This window comes from Odontesthes bonariensis, chromosome 17, assembly GCF_027942865.1.
Source record: "Odontesthes bonariensis isolate fOdoBon6 chromosome 17, fOdoBon6.hap1, whole genome shotgun sequence".
In the NCBI taxonomy this organism is placed as follows: domain Eukaryota; kingdom Metazoa; phylum Chordata; class Actinopteri; order Atheriniformes; family Atherinopsidae; genus Odontesthes; species Odontesthes bonariensis.
In genome coordinates this window covers 9,287,849-9,311,131 of record NC_134522.1, presented here as the reverse complement: position 1 = coordinate 9,311,131, position 23,283 = coordinate 9,287,849, and the positions used below count along the sequence as shown (strand labels likewise).

At 40.6% G+C, this 23,283-nt stretch overlaps 2 protein-coding genes across 2 annotated transcripts; one reads left to right on the top strand and one right to left on the bottom strand.

Annotated features, from left to right (window-relative positions):
• Nucleotides 1-712: 712 nt before the first annotated feature.
• rtn4ip1 (reticulon 4 interacting protein 1) lies at nt 713-12,139 on the bottom strand. Its single transcript, XM_075447626.1, has 9 exons — nt 11,616-12,139; nt 11,261-11,412; nt 9,596-9,664; nt 9,138-9,262; nt 8,579-8,627; nt 7,011-7,147; nt 6,656-6,839; nt 2,288-2,380; nt 713-1,091 (listed from the first exon to the last, which is right to left on the bottom strand). Exons 1-9 carry the CDS (start codon nt 11,896-11,898, stop codon nt 972-974), a joined length of 1,212 nt encoding a protein of 403 aa, XP_075303741.1. The 5' UTR covers nt 11,899-12,139; the 3' UTR covers nt 713-971.
• Nucleotides 12,140-12,200: 61 nt separating this feature from the next.
• On the top strand, nt 12,201-19,221 carry qrsl1 (glutaminyl-tRNA amidotransferase subunit QRSL1). The gene is made up of 11 exons (XM_075447571.1): nt 12,201-12,307; nt 12,773-12,932; nt 13,015-13,113; nt 13,399-13,495; nt 14,451-14,612; nt 14,721-14,896; nt 15,260-15,372; nt 16,830-17,022; nt 17,175-17,292; nt 17,473-17,678; nt 18,146-19,221. The coding sequence occupies exons 1-11, from the start codon at nt 12,284-12,286 to the stop codon at nt 18,358-18,360; spliced, it is 1,563 nt and encodes a 520-aa protein (XP_075303686.1). The 5' UTR covers nt 12,201-12,283; the 3' UTR covers nt 18,361-19,221.
• Nucleotides 19,222-23,283: the final 4,062 nt, after the last annotated feature.

Genomic DNA, 23,283 nt, shown 5'->3' with positions numbered 1-23,283 from the left:
GGAGAAAAATGCAAATCCCTTCCAATCTTTCTTTAAGGAACATTGCTTTTAATCAGTTAAATGATTTCCTCACACATTTTTTGACCATCTGGAGATCACCTGCCCATCTTTGCTCCTTAAAGACTTTTACACCAAATCATGATTACAATCACCTGTTAACGACCTATTTAAACTTATCTAATTTAAAATTCTAACTTTTTTTTTTAACCTCTTTACTAGCCTTAAAAGGCCTCCATCCCAACATTTTTTGGAATGAGCTGCAGCCCTGAAATGGAAATTAAATGAAAATGACGAGGCAATATAATAAATATCTTGGGTTCATACTGCCTGCGGTCAAATACAAATCAAAATCAAACTGTATCCAGTCAAGCTTGTTCTAAGATGTTGGATATGTGAAACCAAACAGAGGCTGCAGCCACCGGAGGTTATCAAATCTATCGTTAGCTGACATTGTATCAAACGATATTAGTTCAAAGCTCGATCACTCACATGTGACCTGCCTCTGTGCTGGTTCAGTAGTGGGCAGGCGCACATTTGTAACTGGAGAAAGAGCAGTGAGTGATGTTTAAAATGTGAAACACTTTCTGTAAGTACTGGATGCAGCATTACACTTGTTTTTCCAAGGTGGAGCAAGATGAAAATACAACATTCTGTTCAGGTTAAAGTGCCTTCATCATGTTCTAAACTAAAGGTGTGATAAACTGACACTGAACTTCCTTTTATGAAACCTTTTTTTATTTTCATCCAGCCAAATTGCCAAACAACGGAAAGCAAACGATTGCATCTGTGTTGCTTACATTGTGTGCATACATTTTCAGCAGCAAAAAAGGAGAAAAGCCACACACTGCAGAGGCAACAGGTGGAGTAACCATGTTTAATCTACCTTACTTTGCCAGCAGCTTCCCACTTATTTTCAATCAGTTTGTTGTCATTGTTAATTGAGCCTACTCTTTAAGAGTCAGTGCAGTAAATTATTCCCCGTCTTGGCTGATCTGGACTACAGTCTTCCCTCGAGCATGACCTTTCTCCACCTTCTCAAAGGCCTGAGGAACCTGTGAAAAGCGGAAGGTCTCCTCCACCACGGCCTGGATCTGACAGGAAGCAGAAAGAAAAAGTTTAGAGCAGAGGTCACACATGTCTTCTATGAGCATCAATATCACTTAGGAAGGAAGGCAGCTGATGTAATATCCTTTAATAACAGAAGTTACGTTACAGCTGTCATATGGTCATAGTGTCAACTGCCTGTTATGCAAGATATTTTCTTGTAAGACAAGAAACCTACTTCCCTACTTGTTGCCCTCTAGATATGGAAACTGCATCTGTTGTAACAGGTCTTAATAGGTTAAAGAGGTAATATTATGCTTTTTGGCTCTTCTTATTTCCCTCAGTCTGTTACAGTTTTTGTAACTGGAAAATATTGCCAAAATTATAAAGCCCAAAGATGTCGTTGCTCCTGAGCTGCTTGATATGCCTCATTTAGCTTCCTTATGTCATCGCCTTGGAAACCATTAGCATAATCCCTGCATAGAGCATCTTGTTTTGGACACCCCAAATGAATATGGGAAGCTGTCTCACGCTTGGATCAGACAGCTGACCAATCACAGCAGACCTGTCATTTCAGTAAGTGGACCTTAAAGACACTGCAGCTACAAACTGAGCATTTCAGAGACAAGTGTGAAACGCAAAGTACAGTGAGGGAAATCATGTGTTTTTTAACATCAAAAGACTTCAAATGTATTTACATTTATCCTTAAAATAAAATGATGAACCTTTAATTTGATTGAGATTGGATTAAACTGAATTGGATTGGGATGGATAGATGAATTGAGTGAGACGGACTAGCTTCTTTCTGCAGTCCAAAAACATGCATGTTAGGGTAATTCTAAATTGACCGCACGAATGAGCATGAACATGCATAGTTGTTTGTCTTCGTGTTGGCCCTGAGATAAACTGGCAACCTCTCGCCAGCCCCTCACCATCCTAAATAGGAAGAAGTGGGTATGGAAAATGAATAAATGAATGAATGAATGCAACTTGTAGGTTAAAAACCTCAGTCAGTACGGTTTACATTCTGACATTTCCACATAACCTGCAACCTGCATTTTAAAGTAGGAACATTCTCAAGTGACGTAGACTGAAAAGGATTGAGTCCAAATATTTTTCTTCATTCATTAATTTGATTAAAATACTGTGTGCGCACATTAATTAACATATAAGGAAACATATGCCAGTGCGTCCTCACTCGCAGTCGCCGGACAGTTTAGAGAGGCTGGATCTAGCGTCATACCTGTCCTGCATCCACCATGTCTCTTACTTCATCCAGCGCAGGACCGCTCGGTACAAAGAATCCCCAACGGTAGTGAACTCCTTTGATGAGATGCTGCAGAAAACAAACAAGAAGACAGAAAATGCATGAAGAGTAAAACTGAAGATTCTCTTTTCCATATAAATAAAAGGTTGAGGATTCTATATCAATCAATATTTGACTTCTTAGGTCGGCCTAGCACGCTACATGGCTTGTTACATACATGCATTTAAGAAAAAGATTTAAAAACTTAGCAGATGATTGGAGGAATCGACCCTTTATGTCATCACAACCAAACAACTAATCAGATCGATGAAACAAAATTAGACTTTGAAGAAGAGTAGACTGCTCAGAAACTAGATCTCCATCTGAGAAGTTTTGTCCTGTACGTGTCACATTTTTTGCCCCATAATATCCCAACAAAATATTGGATTCATTTTGTTTGGTTGCCTCAGATCATTTCATTCATTCTATTCATCTTTTCATGCATTCACATCCATACGTAGTCTGTCCCAGATGCTACGTAAATAAAAGACAAAATAAAAAAGTATATGTTGGAAGGTCGGTGGTTTGAGTCCTGAAATCCCTGGACCACATGTGGAAATGTCCTAAGCCAAGACACTAAACCCCACGTTGCCTCTGATGCGTCCATCGGTGTGTGAACGTGTGTGATAGGATGAAAAAAAAAAAACACTGTGTATCCTGTGACATTGTGTGACCTTAATAGTTAAACCCTGTCTGTATCATTTCGTACCATTAGCATAGCTTCTAATTATCTTGTTCGTGTAGATGATCAACAGCCACTGTTGTCCATCGTCACGCCACACCCGTAAAAGCCATGCAGGATGCTGATTGGTGCAAACTTTTGTGTTTTAGCTGCAAATGTGCAGCTGGGAGCATGATGGATCCCATCTTAAATGTAATTTCACAAGTAAAACAGCTACAATGTAAAGTAATATAGGTTTGGCTTTCCAGAGAATGGTTGTATGTATGTAAACAGTTTTTTTTTTTTTTAGCAGCTTTAAAGCAAATCACTAGAAACAGATGAAATCTAAGTGATCTTTAGTTTGCTTAGGCTAAGAAGTGACGAGTGATGGGAATATAGTTCTGGGACTTTTAATTAACCAGTCTATACCCAGAATCTAATGTGTGTCATGTGACTGTGGAGAAGGCAGCCATTTCCATTTCCATCCAGACAGAAGGAGAAATGAGGCCACTCATTCTTTTCTTCAGTTTGACCTTATGAGTGTGTGCATGTAGACACCGTAGGGATTTTGTTTTGGTGTTAAGGAGTAACCAAACACGTTTCCTCCAATCCTATTTGGAAATGAGGGCACCGTGACAGCCACACCAGAAGTCTGCGCTCCAGTTTTGCTCCTACTGAATATTTGCAGTGTTTGTGTGAGGAAATGTGAGGCATCAATTTTGCTTCTTGGTTGTAATGCCACCCCTTTCTCTCATAAGTGCAATTAGTCTGCAATAAATAGATCTCTCCATCAACTGCAGTGACGCCCAACGGGTGAGAAAACTCTTTCACAACTTCCAGTCATCGGCATTGAAACTGTGTTTGAGCGAGTGAAAAGAATTATTACAGACGCATCAGTCCTAACAATTAGTCACAATTTGTAGGCCTGATTATAGAAATAGCGTGGGAGATGATGGCAAACAATACTGTTATGCATCAATCTTTGCTGTGGGAGCGCACATCACCTTGTTTTTAAAGGCACAAGGTGTGACCAAGTTAAAAAAAAAAGAGAAAAAAAAAAGAGATTGACAAATCTATTGGGGGTTCACAGGATTTTTAGCCAAGCATATGGGCCACATGGCCATTTCTTTGTAAACAGACGTTACTCTACGCGACGCACAATCCTATATGCAACCCTTTCTTCTTAAAGAAAGACAATGGAAAGTTTCTTTATAAAGTGGAAAGGAATTGAAGACCCTCAGTGTATGCACGCACACACACAGATTCAGACACAATAAGTCTGCTTTGTGTCATTTAGTAAACCTCAGGGGCAAACCCCTCAGTTTTAACACATCGCTTCACAATTAAGAAAAATGACTGGCTTCTTAGGGGCCGTCCCGGGTTAACAGACACATTTCTCTCACACACACGAGGTTTAGGTTTAGTTCATCATAAGAGAAATGAAAGAAATTTGCAATGTAAAATCACAAGTAAATCTAATGAAAAGACCAACAGGACCTTTTAGTTGTTACGAGTCTTCCCCCTGTTTAGGGGATCCATGTGATTTATGGGTTATCAATAGAATTAAAACTTGATTGCTTTAAAACAAGTTAGAATCCTGAAAAACTACAAAAGAAATTGCTCAAAAATGATCCACTGAGGGTTCGTGGCAGGTTGTGGTTGCTATGACTGAGGTGTTAGCAGGAAGTCTTTTAACTTTTTGATTCAGTTAGCTCGCTTTTTTGTGTTCTTCCTCACAAACATTAAAAAAAGTACACAAAAAGAGCCCTACAGTGAAGTTTACAGAGTACACCAACATGAACTGTTAGATTACACACAATGACGATGAAATGACTATTAAAGCTGGTTCCAGAGAACAACTAACCACTCAACACAACCAAGCTGTTGACTGTTTCTTTTGCAGAAAAAGTAGACAAAGATTCCCAGGTCTGTCTGCACCAGAGGAGCTGGTGATCTGAGGCTCCACATAGAACCTAACACAGCCATTATACATCTCCATCAGAGTTAATTAAGCTCAGATTTAAATGTAATTCCTAAAGAAATTTAAAAAGGCTACGACAGGAAGATTAAACCTGCACAGTACATCATCTGTACTCATCTACCAAGCACTGATATATATACAGTCTTGTTGCATAGCAGTGATTAAATTTACTGATTTAGACTATTCTATGTCACCAATGATTTTTCTTCAGATAATTCTTGCTGCACATATCAACTCAATGCAAAGAGCAGCAACTCACGCTTGCACAAGTCCTTGCTGTGGATAGTGCGGTGTGATCGAGAAGAGAAGGTGGTAACAGATGCAAACAGGTATGCAAACTCTGCTCTGCACGAGGTTCACCACAAAAAAAAAATTGGACAAAATATTTTTTTAGGGCAAACTAAGAGCATTGCACTTTCTTCAGTGTGTACATCTGTGGTAAATGGAGCTATATTTTGTCATGATTTGCGTGATTTACCTAAATTAATGACATCGTTAGTTCAGGAAATCTGGCACTGTTGGCAAAAATAACACCGCAGCCTTAGTGACAGGACAGTTGCCAAATGCTTTGGCAACAAACAGCTTCATGACTGAGGGGGATCTCTCAGTTTGCTATCTGATCTTCAAACCAGATTACCAAACATATTTTTGTTTGTCCTCTTTTTTTCTTTGCATGTTTCCCAGCCTGCCTTTGACTTTGCATTTGCTGCTGCCCAGGAAGTATGCAGCCAAATCTAGCATCTCATGACAAATTGCATTGTTGCAGCATGACAGTGACTGTAACTGTGAACTGTCAGACACCTTTTTGCCTTCTAGAAATTTCTGGAAAATTTCTGAGAATTTCTCACCTGAAGTTTAACACCACCTGCTGTTCCTTGAATTTAGAACCTTAATAGATTTTTTTAAAGCCTCTCCTCAAAACAAGCATTTTCAATATATTGCAGAAAGTTGCAGAGAGAGAAGTGAAAAAGTCCATGATGATAAAAAGTAAATGCGGCAGCGTGCAATGGGTTCACATGTGTTCAACATTTGGAGCAAGTACAAACAAAATGGGAAGGTTGTAAAAAGGAAGCATACGGGAAGTTATTAAAAGGGTCAGGAAAGAAAAGTTAAAGCAAGATACCTGAAAATAAAAATGTTCAACATAATGATGAAAAACGTGAGTCAATGTTTATGACTGAACTATATGAAACCAGCTGAAGGATTTCCATCAAGAAAACCAAACATAAACCATCATTGATATCTCAGAAGACAAGGTTACAATGGGCCAAAGAGAAGTATCCATGGACAGTGGATGATTGGATGATTGGATGAAATTGATATCCAATGACAAAATCTGCACTGGACAAGGAGGTGATGCTGGAACTTTAGTCTGGTGCGTGTCCAATGAAACATATTAAAGACTGCCGTAAGAAAACAAGCACATTTCCACAATAATTGCTGATAGGGATGGCAGTCATTACCTCTACAGTAAATGCACAGGTGAACTTTGACATTGTGTAGAGTTCTCATTCCATTAATATCTCTGCAAACCAGACAATGCAATCACATCCTGTTGCATTTGACTCAGTTCAGGGTAAAGTGACATCACGACTTCAGTAAAGTCCTACATTTCAATAACGTGTGTAATCAAAGTGCATCCGTGACATAGTGATGGGATTACCTTGAGGGCTTTGGTGGCCACTGTAGCTGCAGTCTGCATCATGCCGTCCGCTACACCCAGCGTGTCAGTGTTCTGCATGAAGGGGGTTACAAGGGTGACGTACTTGGCTCCACACCAAGGCTTAAGCAGGCCCAGCGCCCAACGCTCTGTGTCCCCTCCTACATTATCCAGGATCAAGTCAAACCTTGAGGGTACAACAGATACAAGCAGAGACAGATGAGTGGAGTGAGTGGATATAAAAGAAAAGAAAATGTGCAGTTAACTTTGTTAAAGAATTGGAGGTCTCAGCTTGCTCACAGTAACGAGCCTAATGCAACAGCAGTGAGCTCTCTGCTTGTGTGTGGGATCTTCTTACTTCTCCAGCTTGCTGAGTGGTTCTTCAACAGGTCCAGCTGTGTAGTCCACCACGTGGTCAGCTCCAAGTCCCTGTACAAACCGCTCGGCATTCTGGGAGCAGGTGACGGTCACATGGCCGCCCCACCCCTTCAGCATCTGGACACAAGTTCAATCCTCAGATATGAGCACCTCCGTTCTGATAAGGTGTCACTTGTATCAGGTGTCTCCTCACTACGCTCACGTGTTTGTTATTGTAAGCAGGAAAACACATAAAATCCTAAATTAATGAGATCAAACGTTACAGACTTAATATTTCCTGTTCTTCTTGGGTGTTTGAGGAAGCATCTTTTTTTATGTCTGATGTGCTCCTTAAATCTCAGTAAACTTTTTCTAAAACATGTCTAACGCAAATTAATTTGAGAGCTATTCTGGAACCACATTCTTGTTTCTAGTCTCTTTAAAGCTAACACACTCAATGTTTTTCCCAAACTGTCAGCATTTACGTGATGCTCTATACCATTTTCCATGTTTGTTTTTTATCTTTCCAACATTACTGATAAATAAATGATTTGGTTGCAAATGGAAAATTTACAGAAATGACCAAACTTCAGTTTAATTTTAAAGGGAAAATGTAACAGAATAAAGTTGTTCTTTAAGAAAAATATCCTCAAGCTAAATTATCTTTTAATACAGAGGGATCAATATAAACTAGAGGTTTGTTATTTGTGTAGGGTTATCTCAATGGTGTTAAGTGGAAATAAAAAAAACAATGTGTTGAGTTTAGTGGCTGACACATCAGTGTCACTTCCAGTGACCTAAAAACTCTTGTTGTTTCTTAATTCAGATATTGACTTCCTGACAGCAGAGCAGCTCTGCAGCTCTGGCTTTACAATGTGTTGGTATGCATTGTTTTCTATTGCCATCTCAGTGTCTTCTGCTGACTAATTAGTTGATTCCTGCTTTTAAAAGTTTATGTATCAAGCTGTTGTGCTTCATCGACTGACTAATGATGAAAATGTATGGTCAAGTCAGCAAACTTCAAACATCTAAAGGAGATAATGGGCATGCATTAACTAAAGTGGTCACAGTTTGAACCTCTTACACAGTAAAAACAATGTTGAGTTAGTTTCATACTGGGACAGCAGCCAGCTCAGTGTTAACTGTTGTGAGGAGAGGGACTGTGCGAGGCTCTGTGTCAAATGGAGGAGGCCAAGACAGCCCTGTTGGAATCTACACTCCTACAAATGAGTATTCAATTAGGTGATGTAATGTATGTCAATATCAACATAATAGCATGTCTTCACTCGGTCTTGAATTGTATATTAATATTTTCTGCCTGTTGTCCAGTCAGAATTTCATTGTCTGTTTCATGCATCAGTGCATACACAGCAGAGGGAGGCCATGCACTTGGAAGGCTGGTTCAAAATATGAAGAAAGTTTTACATGCCAATCTGACTAATAAGAGAAAATATATGAAAGATTAGACACAGCTGCTGCTGGCACATGTGAAGCGATGCAGCAGAAATATGTGATCATAATAAATCAAATAAACAGCTTGGGGATCATTATTCACCCTTTCATGCATACCTGTATTACAAATGTTCCCACTCCCCCGGATCCTCCGAGGATCAAAATCCTGCAGAAAGGAAGCAGAGACATGTACAATTATGTGTATTTACTATACTATTTCTGCAATTTTCATAGTTAGGATTCACGTTCAGAACACTCTGAGCTTTACTGTGTCAGGTTCACGAGTGTCAAGGAGCACAGAGGCTGCACGTCGCCCAGAGGCTGCACACCGCCCAGAGGCTGCACATCGCCCAGAGGCTGCACACCGCCCAGAGGCTGCACACCGCCCAGAGCTGGCTGCTGTCCCAGTATGAAACTAACTCTGCCCAGAGGCTGCACATCGCCAGTATGAAACTAACTCTGCCCAGAGGCTGCACATCGCCCAGAGGCTGCACACCGCCCAGAGGCTGCACACCGCCCAGAGGCTGCCCAGAGGCTGCACATCGCCCAGAGGCTGCACATCGCCCAGAGGCTCATTTAAAGACTTAATCAGATCAAAGACAGAGAGCTTCTCTGGAATGGATAGGGATTCATTAGCTTTGTGTGTGCACAACAGTGTGTGTCCATGTTTCCTCACCGTTTGTTGGCACATTTGTCCTTACTGAGTCCACCTGTGTTAACCAGCGCTGACCAGGCAGTGGTTGCCACATAAGGAATGGCTGCTGCCTCTATGTGACTCAGTGCCTTTGGTTTGTGAGATATCTGAGCTCAACACACATCAAAAATAACAGCAGTTAGATGAACGCTTCCTGGGTCATTATGAAAAGGAAGATGAATACCAGATTGAAGAAGTTTGAATAACCATTTTAAAGAAGATGGTCTGTGTGTTTCGGTGAGAAGCAGACACACACAGACCTCCTTTTAATCTCGACATACTGATGATTACGCCAATCTACTGCGTCATGGAAATAAACCTCAACAAAAATAGGGAAATTGAGAAATGGCAGACAGACATAAATAAACTAGATCTGAGGCATTCACACAACATGAAAGAGCGCTAAACATCTGTGTAGACATCCATCTGCAGAGCATTACCTCATTGGCACTCAGCACTACAAACTCAGCCAAGCTGCCCTGCTTCCACGGCGGGATTGCTGCCCACACCTTGAAGAGACACAAACCGACACAACAGTCATTTACAGAGATCACAAGCTTTACGTCTATATTTCTGCACAGTTAGCTCACTCTAAGAGAGCTCTAGTGCTGTGTGAATATAGCTTGAGGTGTAAAACAAGCATGTGGTGTAAAACAAGCAGAATTTGCCGTCATGAAAGGTAAAACACGTCTAAACATAGTCGGCTTTCACACTGACATGTCAAAGTCACTCGAGGCTAAGTACTATTCAAATCACATGTGTGATGACAACTTTACAGCAGTAAACTGACATTAAAAATATCATCTTGGTTTTCTGTGGACGGTAAAAAAAAAAGTTAAGCAGCTAAACTTTGTCTTTAGATTGTGACTAAATCTTAGTTTCAAGTCAAACATCCAAAGAAGAGCTTTAGAATGTTCTTCAAGAAGCCTGGAACACAATTACTGAAAACCGCTTAAAAGAAATGACAAGAAAGCTTGTCTATGAGGGTTCAGGCTGTGTCATACCCTGTACTGACTTTTCAGCTCATTGAAACTGTAGAAACTCTGTTTGTTGTTTTTCTAATTGACATCCCTCTCCCCAGCGACACTCTCCAGCTCCTCCAGAAGGGAAATATAATCCCTCCAGCGAGTCCTGGGTCTCCCCGGGGGCCTCCTCCCAGTAGGACATGCCCAGAAAACCTCCGAATGGAGGCGATCAGAAGGTAACCTAACCAGATGCCCGGACCATCTCAGCTGACTCTTTTCGATGCGGAGGAGCAGCGGCTTTATTCTGAATTCCCCCCGTACGACCAAGCTCCTCACTCCATCTCTAAGGCTGAGCCCAGCCACCCTCTGAAGGACACCTATTTCAGCCGCTTGTATCCGCCATCGTGGAATTTCATTCATTGGTATATAATATCATTAAAAAAGGTAGACTCTGAAGAAATCTTTGTTCACGAGGGACAAGGCTGAAAATGTGACGATCTGCAAAAAAAAAATGCCTGGTTTTAATGGTGTGCCCCTCTGGTGGAACAGGCTGATAACATTTTTCACAAGTATGTGAAAAAGGAGGCTGAAGTGATCAGAAGGCTTATTTCTGGCCTAAGCCTCAACAGAATCCAACTGGGGGCTGCAAGAGCTTGAAGAGCTGCATGGCTCATCTGATCTGAGGTAGAGAGAAGACCAATGTCATTTTTCTATCCAGGCTGAGGTGACGGCACATAATCTTGGGCGAAGGACCATCATGACAAAGCGCATGCTGTTGCCAGAAAAGTGCTAACTATATCATTCAAGTTGCTTACATACACTGTGGTGTTGTTGTTCGTTACATAGCCAAGAAAACACTCCTGCACTATGACACCATCACCTCTTTGCACCGTTGACATGGCAACATCACTCCAGCCAAACACTGGTTACGCCATCATCGTGTGGCACAAGAAACCACAATTTATCAGCGCAGGCTTTGTGCTTTCACCACTTCGCAGTGTGTCGGAAATATTCTTCTGCCTCGTGTTGTTTTCACTTCACTGTTGCTGCAGCCAGATGTTTGTGTTTATAGCACACGCATGACAACATATTTAACACTCATACATGAATCATTTTGCTCCTGCTGCTTGTTTTCTTTACCTCATCCCTTTCTCTGAAGTGCTTCACATCTAGACCACACTCCATGATGACCCCAGACACGTCCCTTCCCAGAATGAGGGGGAACTCGCTGCCTGACTGCGTGATGTTCAGAGGGTCTCTCCTCATAGACAATGTCGCTGCGCCATAGCCACCTAATGGGGAGAAAGCACCTGATTACAGCTTTTACAAGAAAATTAGAGAAGAAAAAAAAATGAAATTGAAATTTAAACATTTTGAGATCTATGCATCTAATCGTGCTGCATATATGATATATTCCATTCTTTGATAGATATCTGAGGTTTTTCTCACTTTAATGACCTATTAAGCTACGTTGCAGCTTTAAACTAACACCTACCTCTCATGCTGACATCAATTGGGTTGAGTCCAGCCGCAAACACCTTAATAATAACCTCATTGGGGTAGTGAATCACAGGAAACCCAGCGTTTCTTGTGAACCGAAGCACGTCGTTGTTTCCGTATCTATCAATAACCCAGGCGGGCATGACAGTCCTGCATCTGTTGGAGGTACTGATCAGTCTTTTCTGGCTGTCAAGCCGAGAAGTGGACGTGTTCACACTGGGGCATTTACGAAGGTGAAGCAGCAACCTTCTGTGCACCAAATATCTAGAATAACTCATTTTCACTCTCAGGAGCCGAAAATTGAATTGTTCGACTGTGAATCGGCGAGTGCAGTCAGATAAACCACTATTTATAGCTCATTTTAAGCCACGAATTACTCCTGACTGTATAAATTATCTTCTTATATACACACATCTAAGAATAATTCCAACGTTTTCAATCATTTCAAAACAAGGTCCTTTTCCTCCGTGACATGCCGCTTCCTCGACCAGTGACTTTTCTCCGGCTGAGCGCCTCCACCAATCACATCGTTGTTTCTTCAGGAGCTGTCCAATCACAGACGTCGCTTTTAGATGTTGTCATTCGGGGAAAGATGGCAGCGTTCTAGTGTAGCACACTGTGCTAAGGTTGTTAATCAGAAAGGTTACTTCTTACAGAGCAAGCATGCTCAACCTGACATTAAAAGAGGTTAGTACAACTGCTTTTAGTACGAGGAGTTAGCCATTTCAGTTTAACTTTAGATTTTCTCCTGTCGATTCCCTTTGTATTAAAATACACGTTAAATTTACCTCATAACAGTTTATTATCGATATATTTCAAGGAAAATATATAATGATTCCTTAGTTGTACTGCTTTGTGTGTTGGCAAAAAAAGCTGCAAAATCTACTATCTATTTTTTTAAATCTCAAGTAAAAGAAAACTAGCATTAGGATTAAAGTGACTCAGAATGACCCATTCAGACATACTTATGGAATATATTATATACCAGACAATATTATTATGTGAAACATGTCCTTAAATGCCAGATTAATTATATAATCTAAGTGAAAGTACTGTGTTTGTGCCCAAGTACTCTCATCCTATCACGGCCATAAATGGATAGATGCTGAAACAAACCTCTCCCAGCTCTGATAAAGACTCTTTTATCTCCAGGTGTCTGTGGCGTTCAGAGAGGGAAGAATCTCCCCAACGGAGCTTTGTAGGAAGTGTCTGAATCGCATCAAGAAAACCCAGCATCTTAATGCTTACATCACTGTGACAGAGGAGCTGTCGCTGAAGCAAGCTCAGGAGTCAGAAACCAGGCTGCTGGAAGGTGTGGTCACATGAGTTTGTATCTGGATTGGCTCTGTGTGGAGTCACAAGTGTTAGAACTGTTTGAACTTGTCTTCCATCAGGTGTCCCCAAAGGTCCCCTCGATGGAATCCCTTTTGCCGTCAAGGACAACTTCTGCACTGAGAATATCAAAACCACATGTGCCTCCAGGATGCTTAAAGGTCTGTTTCAAACTGTTATTTTGACCCTTGGTCCCACTTCTTGGTCCTACTCCTCTGATTTGCAAAGACAATGTGCTTCTTTTCTTTTAAAGATCATGAAGTAGTAGTCATTTAACCCCTCAGCCAGGATGTTGGAGTAGCATTTGGATGGCTTGATGAATAATACTCCTTGATCCCTTACAAGAAAACAAGCAATTTACCCCTGCAGGAGAAGGGATTGAGATTAGGCCATTGATTGATATTTCCATGAACATTAATGTTAACCTAATTCTTCATTTGCCACAGACTACACTCCACCTTTCAATGCTACAGTGGTACAGAAGCTCCTTGACCAAGGGGCCGTTCTGATGGGGAAGACCAACATGGATGAGTTTGCAATGGGGTAAAGCTGATGTTATAAATATATTTTGGCAACAGCTTGTTGCTTGCAAATCACTGTTAGTACATGAGTTTGCTTTATTACAGAAGAACAACTTTGTAAATATACAAAAAAAATCAATTAGAGTGGATTTTCATGTGTGACTAAAGCAATTTTCACAACAATTACAAAAAAGACTTCCTCATTAAGCCCCCGCTGTTCTCCTTTGATAATATCCATCCATCCATCCATTTTCTATACCCGATTAATCCCACTCAGGGTCGCGGGGGGCTGGAGCCTATCCCAGCTGTCATTGGACAGGTTGCCAGTCTATAACAGGGCCCTTTGGTAATATGCTACACTAAAATGCCTCTATCTAAATATATTCATCCTAATTAAGCTCTGTGATTACCTCAATCGGTGGCGCAGAGCCATATCAGGCAAGCATCACCTTCCATTCCACCTCTGTACTTACACACAGGGCCCTAAGGTTTTTCCAAAACACTTGAATGATAATCAATACTAAAAAGTCGTATTGAACTGTATCTTCACCAACAATACCATCTTAGCCTCATCCACGTAAGGCATTACTTCACACAGCCCCTTCCCTCACAGGCAGCTGAGGACATGAACACATTTTGATATTCACAACACTCAGCTGGCTGGTGTCACCACCTTAAAACTAACTTCAACAACTAGCTTTAGTGAAAAAAGTAACGTTTGGGAGTATTTTGTGTGCCAGGCAGGCAGCAAGAGAAGGGCTTAGGATGTACAGCAGATAAGCCCGTATGCAAAGAATGCTACAAAGCATTTTTGGTCATGTTTGCCTTCTGTGGTATCTAAAATGTTATAGAAAATTTTCCAAGTTTCAGTATCAAGTTTGCAACTCTAATATCGAGTCAAGCCTACAGGACACAGAAACCGATGCGCCTTTGATGAGCATCAGTCAAAAAGGGCCTTATGTTTGTTTTGCTCTCAGTTCGGGCAGCACTGATGGGGCTTTCGGTCCAGTAAAGAACCCGTGGAGCTACGCTGGTCCCTACAGAACGCAGTCGGGAGCGGCACCAGACTCTGACTGGGTCGTCACAGGAGGAAGTTCAGGAGGAAGTGCCGCAGCTGTGGCCTCACTCACCAGCTACCTGTGAGGGAGCACAAACTTCTTCAAGAAACTAAGTAAAAACACTGAGAGAATTTCAAACAGTTTTTTTTTTACTAATGAACATTTACCGTTTTGGTAACTACCTTGCAGGGCTTTGGGTTCAGACACAGGTGGCTCAACCCGTAACCCAGGAGCATTGTGTGGGGTAGTGGCCCTAAAGCCCACTTATGGTCTGCTGTCCAGACATGGTCTCATTCCTTTGGTTAACTCCATGGATGTCCCTGGAATAATGACTCGCAGTGTCAATGACGCAGCCATCGTCTTAGGTGAGAAAAAATTGGACGACATGTTGTGAAACCTAACCTAAACTGTGCAGCATGGATTTTATAGACTTGCGCGACATCATGTTTGATGGAACAGTCATTTTGAAAAAGAAATTCTCATTCTCACGTAATTTCAAATCAGAGAATTTCTTTCTGAAATCAACCTCCGGGATCCACGCAATCAATTTTCGGGAGATTTTCTGAATGTAAACTCAATTTCTGTAAAAAAAAACCTCATCCTTACGTTCTCCGTGCAACAGCATGAGTTTTTAATACCGTAATCAGAATAGCTGTTACATGTCGCTGTGAATGTGACTGGCTTCACATAATGCTCGTAACCTGAGACCGTGTTGATATGTCAAACAGGTGTCCTCCAAGGCCTTGATATTAGAGACTCAACCACAGTTCCTGCCCCCTCCTCACTAACAGAGCTTCCTGAAGACTTTGATGTCAGAAACATCTGTGTAGGCATCCCTAAGGTGAGTTCATAGATAATCTCAGCATTTACTCTCTTTAAATGAGCTCTCAAAACACCAGTTCTGCTCTGATGGGTTAAAAACAGCACTGTGCAAGACAGCTGCTCATTCTTTGAGTGAGGTGAGCCAAAATGACCACCCAGCATTATGTATGCATTAGTGTTTCATTGTAATGTCACCAAGTAAAGAAAGGGAGACATTTCAGGCAGGTCAGCCATAATGTCCTGTAGGAGTGAGAATAACTCCCTCTGGTCTAGACATTGGCCTCTTATGTGCATAAAAATATATTTCAAAAACATTGAAGCACTGAAGCAAGAGGGGAAACCCAAACAGTATAATATGAACTCTTAAGGCTAAAACTAGCATTATGTTTTGGCTATAAATAGGTAAGTAGGTGCCTGGGAAGATGGATTCCCTCTCGGCTGCAGTGATGCACAACCTACAGACCATTATCTTTGTTTTCTTCCATCGAAATCAAACAACTGAAACTAAAAATATCTGGCAAGAATTCCAGTCCTCAGGATATTCCAAACTCCCCACAATTGTCCTGTGTAACTTCTCCAGTGGGGGTCATTTTTTCAGCAGTTTGTACAGGAGCAATAGGGATGTGAGGTTGTGGGTATCTCTGAGCAAGATGAATCATCATCTCCCTCTTCTCCCTTAGTCTGCCTCCGCCTCCAAAGTCTCAGGTCCAGTGGCTTTTTCCAGCATTATTTTTGTCTGTGTGTATTTTCTAAATGAGTCGATATACAGTAAAGCTTCTTGTGTTCTCATGTTACGATTTTATGTTGTGATGTTGCAAATTGTTTGAATCCAGCAACAAGGTGGTGGCGTTAGTACCAATAATCATTCATACCCCATATTCATAAAGTTCATATTTATATTAATAAAAAATAAGTAACAGAAAAAGACAAATCCACAATTTCATACATAAAATAAATGTTCAGGACTGGATGGCTGCAGCTGGTACCTGTGTGGTATTTTTTTACATGGATTTTCTTGTCCACTTTGGAACAACAGCAAGCTTCTAACATGTGGAAGAATGAACGTTTAAGCCTCTTATAGCACTAAAGGATCATTTCTCTGAGGCTCTTTCATCTCTCTCATGTCTTGCGTCTGCATTTGTCATCAAATCTATCTCTGAAGCTAATTGGCTGAAGGGCACAACTCCTAATTATTTCACTTTTAGAGAGAAGTAAAGAGTTAATTGATTATTAGCGTCTTGGCTTCCTGCCTCTCTTCATAAGGAATACCATGCCCCTGTGAGAGTAAAAAGTGATGGTGACTATTAGTATTATATGATGTTTAGAGTAGATGTATGTTTTTCCCATTAATTATTGAATTATTGAAGTATTAACACTATCAAGCCAAATTCCATGTGCAGCATTAGATTTGTATATGTGAATATCTGAATGATCCCATCAGTTTGTAAATGTGCTCGTCCTGCCTCCCTTCATAAGGAATACCATGCACCGGGGCTGTCTGAGGAGACTCTAGCACAGTGGAGCCGAGTTGCCGACTTGTTTGAGCAAGCAGGAGCTCGGGTGGAGCAAGTTTCCCTCCCCCATACCCAGCACTCCATCGTATGTTACCACGTCCTGTGTCATGGGGAAGTGGCATCTAACATGGCTCGTTTTGACGGGCTGGAATACGGTATGATCCGAGCTGCAGCGTGTTAACTTTATGGTTTGGAACTTCTTACAAAGGCTGCCCTTGCTCACATGGGGTTATACCCAATTATCTTGGTCGATAGTGTGGCACAGGACAGTTTTAAAGGGTATTGCTTTTGTTCACACTTCTATCAGGCCACAGGAGCGGGATGGATAGCTCAACAGAAGTCATGTACGCTTCGACGCGACACGAGGGCTTCAACGATGTAGTAAGAGGGAGGATACTGTCTGGGAGCTACTTCCTGCTTAAACAGTAAGACAGCTTCTTAGCTAACCTGAGACCAGCATGCAGCTTCATCACTTTGATCTTTTCTCTGCTCTCAGTTTCCTGTTGTCATCACCCTTTACTGAGAGAGTAGCATTATGAAGGGCCAGTGCAAGCCAGCCTAACAGCAAGAACTAACGGCTGACATCCTCACACTTATTTTTACAGGAACTACCAGCACTACATTGTCAAGGCACAGAGAGTCCGCCGGCTAATCGCGGATGATTTCAAGCAGGTGTTCAGCTCAGATGTTGATGTGCTGTTGACGCCTGCCACACTGACAGATGCGGCCTGTTACAGCAGCTTCACACAAGAAGACAATCGTACGCGCAGCGCACAGGAAGACGTGTTCACACAGCCTGCCAACATGGCAGGTACAGAGGAAAACAAAGCCGTTCAGACTGAACCTGTGGCAGCATGAGCAGGAAGTGTGGGAGGATTCAAAACCTTCAATATTTTACACTATAGACAGCAACACGTCTAACTGGAAACCTTTCATCCAAAACAGATTCAGTCAAGCTAATACTTCTTATTTTCCAGCATGTAATAAAGGCCCATTGAATCAGATGCATCATGCCGAGATTAAAAAAGGGAAATAACTATTTGTGACACAAGCAGGTCTCTTTTTTGTTTATCTCTGAAGCCAGATTTCATTGACCAGTCAACACATCATAACTACAAAGATAAAGTCATTCCCAGTGACTCAAAGCAGTGTGTTTGGACTTGCTTAAGTGTTCTCTGACATTTTATCTTTCACCAAACTGACCTCTAACTAGCTTTGTCATCCTAATCACTCCTTTTTCCATTGACTCACTTTCAACTTTCTTTTTTCCCACCGCAGGTCTGCCTGCTGTGACTGTGCCAACTGCATTGTCGAGAAGGGGCCTTCCCATTGGCCTACAGCTCATCGGCCCAGCCCTGGAAGACAAGAAGCTGCTCAGTGTTGCCCGGTGGATAGAGCAGAGGGTTGGGTTTCCCTCCATCAGTGACCGTGACTCTCAGGACAGCAGAAATGACACAGGAATGGCCAAAAGGGAGCAGACTTCAGCTGTATAAAGACTACTGTGGATAAATAGTATAATAGGCCTGTAAGATGCCCTTATTGGACATTTTTGTGGGATAATCTCCATCAGAAATTGTACAGTAGTATTAAGACTCCTTAGTGGAGAGATTCCTAATGTACAACAGGCAGAAAACACAATAATGTACAACATGCAATAAATTGTATGTGAAAGGACATGGTGCTGCACATCCTGTTGTATTGTCTTAAAGTTGTTAAATATATGCAAATTGGGATTATTAATTTTTTTCAATGGGATATTTATTCTCATTTTTACGGGGGTGTCCATGCATAAACTTACTGTTTAGTTTCTGTATTATTGCAGTTACAGAAACTCCCTAAAAATATGCGGAATGTGCAATTATTTAAGGGGGAAACAAGCCTTAGCCACTTCATTGCTTCATTGTACATACAGAATTTTGTTCTAATTTGTTCCCCAAATTTTCTACTATTACACACAGTGAAATCTGCTGATTGAATTATTTAGTTTAAGCTCAACGAATTCATGAATTAGTCCAAATTTTTTAAAACAAACTGTTTTTATAAAACGATCGGCTGAATCTTGCCAAATTGAAATTTCCTCAACAACTTTTCAAAAGATTCCCACTGATGCTGCAGTTTGATCCAGCTGTTTCTTTACAAGGTTTTCTCAATGAAAACTGACGCGTCGTGAAAAACAATAATTCAAGCAGGTGACCAGAGCTTTAAAATGGACACAGGCCACTTTGCAGGTTATATTTTCAGGATATCTGTAACATAAACTCGATTGAAGTGGTGGTTCACAAAAGAAAAAGGTCTCGTGTAGCTTTGCTGTACGGTTCCTTAACTACTGTGGATTTATGAATTAAACTTTATTTTCCCCAGAGAGAAATTTGTCATGCATGTTTTTTAGGGGAACACCTGGTTTTTGGACCAAATACATGCTCAAATGTGGACCTTTACATCTACCTCACTCGTAGAAGTGCTAATTACTCAATTCTAGCACGATAAACTAAATTTGTGACAGTGTAAATGGACGTAACATTTCATTTTCAGAAGCCTTGATTATGTATTATTCATGAACTCCTCAAAAGCATTGGGTACATTTTCAAAAAGTACATTTCTGTATGATACCTTTGACTAAAAAAGCATTACATAGGACTGTGTAAAGGTTTTACCCTGCATATAGTGCAGTAAAAAGCCCACTGAATTAAAAAAAACAATTACTTTGCACACTTTCTCAAAGGAACACAATGGGCCTACCCATTTATTGCCAACCTCCCATTCTGAGCCACTAAGTAACATTTCATATAGTGTGAGTCTGAAATGACATGGATGAAAACTTTCATTTGATTGGTCAGCAAAGGCATACAACTGCAAGGCGGTAATTCTAGCTACACATAAGAGGATCCTCATTTTGCTAATTCTGTTCTGTACCCAAAAGCTACAATCCTATTTAAAATAAATAGGAGTCTGTGTAATGTATAAGTAAAAATCATCCAAGCCCTATTTATACTCGTACATCATATCAAATTCTTTCTTTTACAGTCTGGCAACATTTTTGCCAGACTGTAAAAAGATGTGCATGTGAGACGTGATAAGCATCAGTTTTCTTTGAAAACAACGTCAATGTCAGTCCTTGTTAATACAGGTCTAAAATAAATACTTTTGCATGTGGAATTTTGTCAACATGAAAACAACATGCGAATCATTTAGCTGGACATTGATTTGAATTGAAAAGCTAGCTATATTTTTGCAAAATACCTGGCATCTGGCAAAATGAGGTACCTTAAACCAGGATGTAGTTAGGACAAACATTCAAATTTCTCCATAACATTGATGAATGGATAATTGAACAGTCTAAATTGGCAGTAGTTCCCAAGTTAGATAAGGATGGGACTGATCGTTTGGGCATAAGTATTTTATTTAGATTTTGACTTGTTTGACTAAATGATCTATTATCTTATCCTACTTCAGTAATAATCTAGTTTTATTAAACAATCTTCCCATTTTTGGGAAGATTACAACATTGGTAAAAATCTATCTGTACGTTTATGTAAAGTTACATTTAAGAAAAGAAATAGGACTATTTGTAAAACAGAAATGTACTATTGAATAAGTTTTTAAAAGAGACTAGTCACCGGTATCTTTCAGATTTCTTGTGGGTTTGATTTAGACTTAACTAGACGGTCAGTTTGGTCAGTTTACCCCCAGCCTCCTCCCCGCCTTTATCCCTGCTCTCTTCCCGCCCTTTTCCAGCCTTTCTTCTTGACAGTTATAGAAAAACTGGCCATTTGACTTATTCTTAGCTCTTATTTTGGATCACAAGTGTCTGTACATACTGAAGGATATTACACTAAAATAAGAATAATATTCTGGTTTAGCAACTAGAATGCCTTCGCAGTGCAGAGGAGACGATAGAAAGCAACTTGTATTTTCTAGGTATACATTACAGGAAAGAGAAGAAATAAAGATGTTTATGTTTGACCATTATTCATCTCCTGTCTGGACAGACTGAACCTGATGCCCTTCTGAACCTCTGTAAAGTGTCAGACACTACACTGGTACAACAACAAAAAGTAACCTGAGTGCTATTCTCTGTCTTGCTTTTCCAACAACACTGAGAACGCAACATTTTTAAATATATGCAATATAAGCTCTGCGTAACAATACCTAAAGACTTCTTAAAGTGATTGGTAATATGCTCTTATGTTTTTTTTTTCAAGCATTTAGTGAGAAAAGCTGTCAGCATCATGGCTGAGCATAATAAATCATGTTCGGAGGGTGGGGCTTTTGAGCTCTGGCAGTCAAAAATCTAACATTAACAAACATTATTTAAATGTATTTAACACAATGGGAAATTGCAGTTTTGAGATGGTTGACACAGTACGGTTTCCATATTAGATGATTTCCCTGGTGTACTTACCGTCAGTTAGATATATATTGGCTTTATCAACGGTACACCATGTCTCTTACGCGAGCCTGAAAAAGGATTTTATAGTTGTTCATCATGCAGATGTCAAAAACCGCCACAGGAGAGGATGTGGTCACGGGATCTGAAGCGTTTCACTGAAAGTCCCCAGAGATAAACCAAGACTGGAAATGGGGTAAAGTTAATTCGGATGGGGGGTGGGGGGGCTTCATTGTTCAGGCAGAAAGACAGAAACTGGAAAACAGCATAAACTGCCTGTGCTCAAGACTTAGGAGAGAGAGGTATATTTTATTCTGGAAATGTCCAAATTGGTCCAAAATTATAATTACTATGACGTTTTGAGGAGCGTGCTGTCATCATGGTAGTTGTCATGCTTTCAAACTGTCTACAGGATGTGGTGATAAAACACACTGAGCTTCCCTAATGTTTTTTTTTTTGGGTTTCACACCCAAGTAGTTTTTACTGTTGCACTAAATCAACTAGGTGCTGAGATGCTTCTAAAGGCACAGATCATAAAAAAAATTACAACCTATATAAAGTAGGACAATGTATTATCACAGTTCAAATTACACACTTTATTATACACTTACTTACTATCTACTAATGTTGCATTATTTGTTATACAATTGAATTACAACTGAATACTGTAGATGAGTGAATATGTGAATTCAGTGAGGAAATCATAGCTGAATAGCTCTACAGAACAGCTGGTGTGCATTGCAGTGCATGCTAACAGGCGAGGAGAATGACACCAAAGAGTTTGTCGTAAAGGCGTAATCCACCCCGCATTTCTTTATATATTGCAGGAACAGTGAACAGTTCTCTTGGTTTCTTCAAAGACATCCCAAAGCTCTTCTTTGGATGTTGGCTGCCTTTTGTTCTGTTCTCTGTCAAGATGATCCCAGATGCATCTCTCAGGTCTTTGCTGGACTTCCTTTTCCTCTTTCTTAATGACATCACTTTCAGATACTGTTCATCTACTGTAAATATTTTTTTTTTTTAGGCCTGACACTTCTTCTTTTGTCCTCCACTTGTCCAGTTTCCTCAAATTTTCAAAAGAGACATTGCACACCATGCTGAGTTATGCCAAGTTTTAAACTAATACTTACGTGCACTATGATCATATTTGGTAACCTAACACTATAAAAAAATAAAAAAGGCTTCACAATTAGATGCAACTCTAAATTGACCCTAGGCACAAGGAAAGGACCCTTTCGCTTTTGGAGCAGATTGGGATCATTTTTGTTAAAATGACATGACAGGTCATACACCATTTGATGGAAAATGCACTTTCTTGTTCACAAGGTTTTGGAAATGTATCCCTTTCCAATCACAATTTGTGTGCACAAACTGAGAATGCAGATAAAAAGTAGAGGGGGGGCAACACATCTCATGTCGGCGTTTGTTTTTTGTAAGTAAACGTTAAGCAACTTGATCTCCACAAATATGTGAAACAAGCATGACCTCTTTAACAATGCATTACATTGGTGACACCATGGAAACAATGCCAGCATTGACTGAATGAGCTGTTTTGTCATGGTGGGCCATGAATTTTCTAAGATAATGCTGGACATGTGACTTTATTCATCATGCTGAAAACATGCTTTGTCTTGATCAAATGTGGGAAGTCCAAAGAGATAACCGGGTGGAATGTTTGCAGACAAGACTTCTACATGAGGCCCATTCCGATTCTTCCCCTTAGCTGTACCATTTGGCCGTATCCTTCCATTTTGCACTTATGGTGCCCTTTTTTCAATAGGGATCAAGGTGTGAGGCAGAACTCAAATGGACTTGATGCTTTAATGCTCAGTGGTGGGCAGGCCTGATGCTTGAAATTGTAGCAACAATTAGTCACAAGATCAGAAACATGGTTAGTAAGGCCATTTGACTGGTTGCCGCCTCTGCTACCTTTAGAAAAAAGTTTATCAGTTTAAAAGTTTTAAATTCAGTTCAGCAGTGCAAAGCACTCCATCTAGCCAGCTGCTTGGTTAGTGTAAGGAGGGTTTCC